Source organism: Diadema setosum, chromosome 12 (assembly GCF_964275005.1).
Source record: "Diadema setosum chromosome 12, eeDiaSeto1, whole genome shotgun sequence".
NCBI lineage: Eukaryota > Metazoa > Echinodermata > Echinoidea > Diadematoida > Diadematidae > Diadema > Diadema setosum.
Window position 1 is genome coordinate 14,830,017 of NC_092696.1, and position 10,489 is coordinate 14,840,505.

General features: G+C 37.2%; 1 protein-coding gene across 1 annotated transcript; it reads left to right on the forward strand.

Annotated features, from left to right (window-relative positions):
- The first annotated feature begins 618 nt into the window (after positions 1-618).
- LOC140235741 (uncharacterized) lies at positions 619-1,017 on the forward strand. Its single transcript, XM_072315754.1, has one exon. It carries the CDS (start codon positions 619-621, stop codon positions 1,015-1,017), a length of 399 nt encoding a protein of 132 aa, XP_072171855.1.
- Positions 1,018-10,489: the final 9,472 nt, after the last annotated feature.

Genomic DNA, 10,489 nt, shown 5'->3' on the forward strand with positions numbered 1-10,489 from the left:
TACGTAATCTGGGCCTCAATTGCATAATATGCAAATTAGCTCCCATAATGATACGAATACAGTGTTTCAATAAAAACTGGGTTTCTAGGTTTCAGATTGGAACACCAATAGTGTTGAAACCTATGTTTACAATGTCAGTTAGTGCGATGCAAACATTTCCATGTGCATAATCTGGGCCTCATTTGCATAATATGCAAATTAGCTCCCATAATGTTAAAAATACAGTGTTTCCATGAAAACTATGCTTCTACGTGTAGGTTTCAGCTTAGAACACCGAAAGTAATGAAACCTATGTTTCCAATGTTAGTTACTGCGATGCAAACATTTCCAGGTACATAATCTGGGCCTCATTTGCATAATATGCAAAGGGTACCGAGCCAACGGAATATTCAAATGCATCAAAGTGCCCGATATGAGCATCTCCAGAGTGTTCAAGTATGATATTTCAGTTTCTCTTCACCAAAAACAAACTTTACAGCATTAGTAACATAGCAAAGATAATATTATGCAAATTAGAGTTTGTTATCAGACAGATAATGATAGCTTTAACTGTGCAGCAACTACAGAACATGCAGCAACTACAGAACAATCAGCCTCATCAGCCACGCCAGCAAAGTGATGTTGAAGGTCTTCCTCAACAGACTGAAACCACAGGCTGAAAAAATCATAGCCGAGGAGCAAGCAGGATTCCGCAGCAAAAGAAGCACCACAGAACAGATTTTCAATCTACGAGTTCTATGCGAGAAATACTCACAACATCAACAAGACATCTTCCATGTGTTCATAGACTTCAAAAAGGCATTTGACAGAGTATGGCACGACGCACTGTGGGCCACCATGAAGAGATACAACATGGGGAAAAAGCTGACCATGACCATCCAGCAACTGTATTCAAAAGCAACCAGTGCAGTACTCGTACAAGACCATATTGGGGAATGGCTTCAAACAACAGTGGGTGTGAGACAGGGCTGCTTGCTGTCACCCACGCTCCTCAACATTTTCCTTGAGAGGATCTGATGACGGAAGCCCTTCTTGACCACCAGGGCACAGTCAGCATCGGAGGAAGGACCATCACAAACCTCCGTTTTGCAGACGACATCGATGGCCTCGCCGGAACAGAGGAAGAGCTAGGAAAACTGGTGAAACGCTTTGATGACACATCTTCAAAGTTTGGCATGGAAATCAACGCTGAGAAAACGAAGCTGATGACCAACACCAGTCAACCTCTAACAAACAAAATCGCAGTGAACGGACAGGAGCTCGAAGCGGTGAGCCAGTTCAAATTCCTGGGAGCCATCATGAATGAAAAGGGATCACACACTGAAGTCATTTCAGGAGCCGCACAGTCAGCAAAAGCAATGGCCAAACTCAAGCCAGTGTGGAAAGACAAGAAGATCAGTCTGAAGACCAAACTTACACTACTGCGCACTATGGTCACATCAATCTTCCTGTACGCATGTGAGTCCTGGACATTAACAGCGGACCTGCAGAGGAGGATGCAAGCAGTGGAGATGAGATGTTACAGGTGAATTCTCGGCATCTCTTACAAAGATCATGTCACAAATTAATCAGTGCTGAAAACCATCAGGCAAACCATTGACCACTACGAAGACCTCCTCACGATCGTCGAGAAGAAGAAACTAAAGTAGTATGGCCACGATCGGACGGCCTCTCAAAGATCATACTGCAGGGCACAGTCCCCTGCCGGGGGAAGAAGAAGAAGAGGCAGACAGAAGAAGAAATAGGCTGACAACATCGCAGAGTGGACTGGAAAACCTTTTGCAGAGACCCAAGCATTGGCCCAAGATAGACAAAGATGGAGGAGACTGGTGTCCACGTCATTGCAGCGCCCCCACGACCACGCCCGGTCAAGGGACCGGTAAGACGGTAAGTAATGATAGCTTATCCATTAATTGCGTAGAATCAAATTACGAAATCAAACGAATGTCAACATCTATAACTTGTCCAATTTTGTGATGAATGAACTCTATTTGGAGGGTGGTTTATTCGAATCTTGATGATTCAGCTCTTGCATCCTTGAGGGTTTTGAGATATTGAAGATGGCACAGTCAAAGGAAACCCTGTGGGTAGTGCCCAAAGTTACCCCTATCGATCATATTATCCCTACGACCATTGGATCAACCAACGCGATTTCCGTTGTTCTAAGCGTACAAGATTTTTTTATTTTTTTTAAAGTCCTTTGGCCGTCTAGCAAAGATTCTTTTATTTCCGTGAAATAGATTTGGCATTGACAGAGGGGACATTTGTTTTTTCTACAATGTGTATATCTTTAAAAAAAGTGGTGCACAGTCAAAATGACTCCCAGGGAGGTACCCGAATTTATCCCATATATATATACCCTTACGGGCCGGTACAAAACATAGTTACACACGTGAATAAAGCTGCTTGAAGCAAAAAAAAAACAAAAACAAAACAAAACAAAAAAAACCACCTCTATAACGTCCTTTTCGTTTCATTTCCACTAAGATTCAGTGGAAGTTATAGAAAATTATTGTTCTACAATATTTATAAGGTGAAAATGGTTCACATACGAAGGCAACCACGTGGAGGGTGCCCAAAATTACCCCACCTAGAGGCAGTCTAAGACATGCAATAATCATGTACCAACGCAAATACATCATTATGTTCCATGGGTACATGCCTTTAAACAATCCTTTTGGTCCTCTAGCAAAGAAACTTTTATTTACTGAAATTCAATGGGGTTAACAGAAGATATTGCTCAGCAATTTTGACTTACACTGACATATCTAAAGTGGTGATCATTCGAAGGGAGCCTACTATATGGGAAGTGCCCACATTAGTTGCCTCTATACATGACCCTTATAACGCAAATACCAACGCAATTACAGTCGTTCCAAAAGTGCATGTCTCAAAAAAAGGTCGTTCCTTGAGTTTTATGACTATCACTTGAGTTTATGACTATGTATAATTATCGTAAAATGCTACAATCATTATACATTATTCTTTTCATCCTACATAGTATTACGCACCTCACTTTCTGTTACAAAAAAGAAGTAATGTTTGTATGTTCTTGTCGAAAGAAATTAAATAAAATTTGAATTGAATTGTATTGAATTGAATTCCTGCCATATCATCAAGACACTTTTATTTCTATAAAAATTGCCGGGGAAAAGATAAAATAACAACATTGATCTACATTATCTATACAGTCCAAAGGCTTCACTTGCAGAGACCACCTTGTGGGAGGTGCTCAAAGTAACCCCATGCATCCTAAAGGCAATGAAAAACATGCAGTATATACAACCGCGAAAAATGTTCCATGGGTATAATACATGCCTCTGAACAGTTCTTTTGCCTGCTAGCACAAACGCTTTTATTTTCGCAAAATGCAATTAAGGTAATATAGGAGACGTTGCTTTACAACATCTATTTTGTCAAAAAGGTGGACATTCAAAGGCAAGCCCTTGGGAAGTGCCCAGATCACCCCTACCCTGACGGTCGTGGTCCCAAAACAGGTTAACAAAACATGCATTATATGCCAAAGCAAACTCAGTTGTACATGCATGTAGAAAGTCGTTTTGCCGGGTGTTGAGTAAAGACACTTTACTTTTCATGTTTTTTATATGGTAGAGACACTGCTTTACAATAGTCATACTATAGTCAAAGGGGTGCCCATTCAACGGCAACCGAGTGGGATGTGTTCTAAATCGTCCAACCCCCAGGGCAATATAGAAAACATGCACTTCCATATAGCACAAATATGTTCCAATTTTCTATGCCTTCACATAAGTAGTTGTTACGGTTGTACAGCAATTGTCCTTTTGTTGTCAAGAAATGGAATATAATTAAAAGACGAAAAATTGCTATACATTAAAGTATTGTCAAAAGGGTGAACATTCAAAAGCAATCCCTTGGGAAGTGTCCAAAATTACACCTCCGCTCAGGCCCCGCGATTACAACACACGGATACTATGAAAGCAAATACCGACGTTCTTTCGTGCATGGCTGTACAAGTAGTTCCGGCAATACAGCTACACACTTTTATATCAGTGAATGTAGTGGAAATGATAGAAGAAGCATTGTTTCACAATATCTATTCAGTGAGAGGATGCACATTAAATGCCAATCCTGTGGGATGTGCCCCAAAGTACACCACCTCCATTTCAATATAGGAAACTTTGAATATCATTAACGCGAATATATTATACTATAATACAGTATATTTGCGTTAATGATATTCAAAGTTTCCTATATGACCCTGCACCTCAAAACAAACACAAAGTCGCCAGACATGAATTTTTAGTTAAGACCATATTCTGAAAGAGCAGACTTTAAGCTTTAAAATGATGTTATTTGTATTATGGTGATGATAATGAGATCTCTGATTCACATGTTATAAAAAGGTTAAACAAACAAACTCCAGAATTTGACTTGTCTTATGATGAGAATGATACATTACTGCGAGGTAGAGGTTCCGACTATATTTCCCCTCAGGACATATGTACACGTGATTTTTTCAAGATGGAGAACAACTTTTCTATTCTTCATTTCAATATACGAAGTTTGTATAAGAAACTTGACCAACTGAAGACATTTTTGAATTTACACAATGTGGATTTTTCTGTTATAGGTTTGTGCGAAACGTGGCTGTCTGACGTGTCATTTCCCCTAGTTCATTTGAATGGATATTCTCTTGTGTTTAATAATAGAGTAAATAAACATGGAGGGGGTGTGGCTCTTTATGTTCAGAAAGGATTCAATTTTGATTTGATTCAGAATCTATGTCATATGACTGAAGATTTTGAAAGCATTTTTATTGAAATCGACATACCAGCTGGAAAGAATATTTTGATTGGTGAGATTTATAGACCACCAAACTGTAATCACACTGCTTTTTTTTTTTGATGTATTGAATTCCGTATTGAATTCTGAGTCTTTGCATAATAAACATTGTTTTTTAATGGGGGATTTCAATCTTGATTTACTGCAGTATCACGAAAAGCCCTGCTGCCAGGATTTTGTGGACACTATGTTTTCATATGCTTTTACGCCGTGTATAACTAAACCTACCAGAATATTTGATTCAGCGTATACAATTATTGATAATATATTCACTAATATTCATCATCCAACTGATCATGGTATAATAGTTTCGGATATGTCTGATCATTTCCCAGTGTTTGCTTCCAGTCCATTTATACTAAATCGTTTTAAGCCTGCAACTTGGGAAATGAATTCTACAGCTCGTGTTATGTCTGAACAAAATATTATAAGATTTAAGGAAAGCCTGTTAAACATTGATTGGTCAGTGGTTCTCAATGCGAATGAGCCTAATGATGCATATGATAAGTTTGTTGATCTGATCGCTCCTCTTTTCTCTTTTCATTTTCCAATAAGATCACAATCTAGATCAAATTATAAAAAAGATACCACGATCCCCCTGGATATCGAAATCTTTGTTGAGGTCTATCAATAGGAAAAATAAGCTTTTTTATATATTCAAGTCTCACAAAACTGATGCTGCTAAAAGCAAATATACTAGTTATCGTAATGTTCTTACTTCTGTGTTGCGTGAGGCAAAAAAAAAAATATTTTTCTTCACTGTTTCTTCTCCATGAGAAGGACATTAAATCCACGTGGAAAGTCATTAATAATGTTCTTCAGAAGAAACGAAATAAATCGGATATCCATAAGATTTGTTTAAATGACATCGAGTTAAGAGATGATAATGAAATCTCTGAAGCGTTTAACTCATATTTTGTGAAGGTTGGACCTAATTTAGCTGATGTTATTCCGGAAACGGACATACCGTTTTCTACGTATTTAAGTCATCGCAATAATCAATCTTTGTTTTTTATGCCTGTATTAGAATCCGAAATTGTTGACATTGTAAATAATCTTAAAGCCAAAAAAAAAAAGTACTGGTTATGATGGAATTTCTAATTATCTTCTGAAATATGTTGTACATGAGATTGTTGTACCCCTCGCCCATATATTTAATTTGTCATTACTGAACGGTGTAGTGCCTACTAGGATGAAAATCACTAAAGTTATCCCGATATATATAAAGGGCCGAGAGGACGAACTGGGAAATTATCGACCAATATCGTTATTAACTTCTTTTTCTAAATTACTTGAAAAGATTGTGTACACACGTGTATTCCGATTCTTAAACGACTGTAATGTAATAGATGATAATCAGTTTGGATTTCGTAAAAAGCATTCCACAATTCATGCTATTTTACTCATGCTAGAGAAAATTATCAAAGCGATCGATGCCAAGTGTCACACAGTAGGTATCTTTCTTGACTACTCCAAGGCCTTTGACACAATCAACCATGAAATATTATTGTACAAATTATATACATCACTATGGGACTCGTGGAAGGGCCTTGGAGTGGTTTAGAAGTTACCTTACTGGAAGAACCCAATTTGTTAGTTTGAATGGCCATGTGTCCAGCTCACAGCCTGTAACTTGTGGGGTACCGCAAGGATCCCTTTTAGGTCCTTTATTGTTTATTCTTTATATGAATGACTTTCGCAGTTCGTCCTCTCTGCTCTATTTTCTACTTTTTGCCGATGACACCAGCATTTTTTATTCAAATCGAAACCCTCATGTTTTACTGAATACCATTAATACTGAATTAAAATCAGTATCTAAGTGGATTCAGGCTAATAAATTGTCATTGAATTTGACCAAGACAAAATTTATGGTTTTTAGCAATATAATCAATATTTTACCGGGTAAGTTGGTTGTTAACGACGTGGAATTGAACCAGGTGGAATATATAAAATTCCTTGGTCTTTATATTGATTGTAAGTTGACATGGAAAGTTCATGTTGATTCATTGCGTAGATTACTATCCAAAAATGTAGGTGTTATGTATAAGTTAAAACAGTATTTTCCTAAACATGTTCTCCATTCATTGTATTCTACTCTATTTTTGCCTTATATAGGTTATGGAATCCTGGCATGGGGAAACTGCTGTACAACTAGACTCAATTCTTTATTACTGATACAGAAAAGAGCTATACGGATAATTAACTTCGCCACATTTTTGGAACACACTAATGTCTTATTCTTTTCCAGTAGAACACTTAAGATCCAGGATTTATATCATTTCAATATCGGGTCATTTATGTATCAGTTAAACTCAGGTGGTCTCCCTGATGTGTTTTCTTCGATGTTCGTCAAAAATACTGAAGTTCATTCTTACCCTACTAGACAAAAAGATTCTTTTCATCTTTCTCCTGTACGGACCGTATCTGCTTTAAAAACAATAACCACTACAGGACCTAAATTTTGGAATGAGTTGGATAGAGAAATAATCCAATCCCAGTCTCTCTATTCATTTAAGCATAAACTTAAACTAGTTTTTCTGAATTCATATCTAAAGTTATTCTTCAATCCTCCTCGACATTCTCTGATCATACTTCACATTACTGACATTATCGATTATGTAACATGTGCCTCGCTCGTGATTTCTGTATTATCTCCTGAACTTCCTTTGTACACATTTGGTATCTCTGCTATTGTACACTGCATCTGACTTGTACCTCGCTCGGGTGATCACGCAACTCTCAAGAAGTCTTGTGCCGCGGACATTGTTTTCTTTGTTTTTTCTTTTTTTTTCTTTTTACTTTTTGGCGTTTATATTTCTCCAATTCACAAATTGTCATTCCTTTAATTACATATACCAAGTAAGAAATAATCTCACATCCGCATCTGGGAATCTACACCCTACAAGCAATGCTTCTATGTAGATTCCTCATATTTCACATGTTTTATTGTCTTATAAGGTGTACTTGACAATTCATCCAGGCTTTTGTATTGTGATGTTTATGTTCTATGTATTTCTTGAAATGTGGAATATGGAACAATAAAAAACAAACAAAACAATGTATAACTCAAATCAAATGGCCTCTCCTAACCTATCTAAATATTGGAAAGAAAGCACAAACTCAGGAAAAGTGGGAACTGAGAAAAGAGGCTCTGAAGTACAGTGTTTATTCAAGCGCTTAATCTTTACCAAACCGTGCTGGCTGTGCGATGAATGGGACAAAAAACAGGAAGTAAACCACCAGAGTAATATCAATGAAGGGATTATTAGATTAAACTGAATTTTAAGCATGCCTCATTAACACATTTTGTCCATAATTAATGCCAACTTTCAAAGCAGTAGCACTATCTTTTCAAAAATTATTAGAGTTGAAAGTGAAGAGTGTGGACAAGGTTTTTCAGTAATCAAAAAGGGATTCTAAAGACACACCTAATCACACTATTCTACCAAAATGTTCGAGATAAACTGCTACAAAAACACACTTTCCTGCCCGTTTTATTATACAAAATATTTCACCAAAAATTTCACCAAAATACAGTGAAGAGGATGCACATTAAATGGCAACCCTGTGGGATGTGCCCAAAAATATTGCACCCTCACGCGGCAATATGAAAAAAAAAAAAACATGTAATATCATATTACGTGAATACATATATGTCCAAAACGTTTTCAAAATTCCATCGTGCCGTATAGCAAAGGCACTTTTGTTTCCAAGAAATACAACAAATTAATAGAGGAGACATTGCTCTACATAGCTATATTATCAATAGGGTGAACATTCAAAAGTGATCCCTTGGGAAGTGCGCAAATTCACACCTACGCTCACGCCTCCTCATTACAAAACACAGATATTAGCAACGCAAATACAGTTGTTCTAGCCTGAATGGTTTCAAAAGTAGGTCCGGCAATACAGCAAATTCACTCTTATATAACTGAAAAGTCATGAAAATGATAGAGGAAGACTTGCTTTACAAGATCTACACAATAAAGAGGGTGCTTATAGAAGGGCGATCCTGTGGCGTGTGCCCCCGAAATGCCCTATATCCTCTTGGCAATATAGAAAACATTAATATCATATAACGCGAATATATATGTTCCAAACGTACATGCTGCCTTATAGCAAGGGTACTTTTCTTTCCAAGAAATGCAATGTAATTAATACAGGAGACATTGGTTTACAATACCAAAGTTACCCCCTCAACCCCGCGTCCCCGTACGCAAAACGTGCATTATGCCAACGTGAATACTGTTTTTATGAAAGTACTCTTACAGTTATCGCTAATTTGCATTTTATGTAAATTATTCTTTTGGATTACCAATTCGGAAAGGCATCCATCAATGCGAAACGTGCATTATGCCAACGCGAAAACTGTTTTTTTTATGAATGTACTCTTACAGTTATCGCTAATATTCATTTTATGTAAATTATTTTTGGATGGCCAATTCGAAAAGGCATCAATCGTGTTCATTGACCTCCAGAGTATACGTTTATATATTTAAATCTTTAAAATTGGATTACGGGAAGCTGAGATCTGTCGATTTTCTGTCATTACAGGTGCTAATTTGCATATTATGCAAATTTTACTATTTTGCCCCACTGGATTTTTGGGGACTTTTAGTATGGTGTTCAGGAGACCTCAACGACTTGCACTGCAGTGAAATTCCTACTTTTGCAATTAGTGGTGGGTTACCCTCTAAAAAGCGCTGGACTATGTTCCGAATTTCATTTTTGGATTAACAAATCTTCGGAATAACGCACCTTCGGAATAACGCCACAAATGTTCGGATTAACGAACCCTTTTTAATTTTCAGATTAACGGAACATCTAGGTATAGGGAATTTGTGTGTTTCGGATTAACGATCCTTCAGAATAACGAACCTTCGGAATAACGAACAACACCCGTTTAGTCGTACACTGTGACTGAAATATTGTATATACCGTGTATTATCATTTATGTTCACCAAGAAGACACAAAGCGCTCTTGTTTCAACAGAATGCCCCCATTTATATCAAAATTCTACGAGGTAGTAAAATTGGGTTTCAAAAATCATCGTGTTATTTCATACACTTTACTTGTTCGGCTTCAGTAAAATCTCATAACAACAAAAGAAAACTCTTGTTCGTGAGGACTTGATAACACAGAATGGGAGTAGAGTGTATAAGTATTAATGTATCGTATACTTTGCCGCATATAAAACTGTCGTTTGTTGTATAATATCGCTGCAGATGACATAATGTCAAAGGACCTCACATCCCAAACATCATGGAATTGGAATTACAAGCCTTTATTGCATTTTCCTTCTTACAAGACACATTCTTCTTTTCATCAGGATTATTTGGCAATAAAATGTAAATCTGAAGAAATTTCTCACGTACTGTTATGATCGGTGTCGTTAATTATGCAGTGAAGGGCCATACTTAATGCCCCATTTCGCCTAACATTCTTTAGCTACAATGTATTTCCCATTTTGCTACATTGAAAAGGTATACCCTGAAAATTTTCGGGAGGAAAAAGTAATGTCCCTGCTGCCCTTTTAGTGTTTACGAAGCTGACTAGTAGATACAAGTTACATCCTGGAATATCCAATTTCAGATGTTTGGAAAATAAACTCATGAGTATTAACCTATTGTAGTGCTATACTTCCTCATTAGTGTTTAATGACAG

Bases quoted from the DNA above. Each gene is read 5' to 3' on its own strand.
- LOC140235741 (XM_072315754.1), top strand. From the start codon at position 619: ATGTTGAAGGTCTTCCTCAACAGACTGAAACCACAGGCTGAAAAAATC.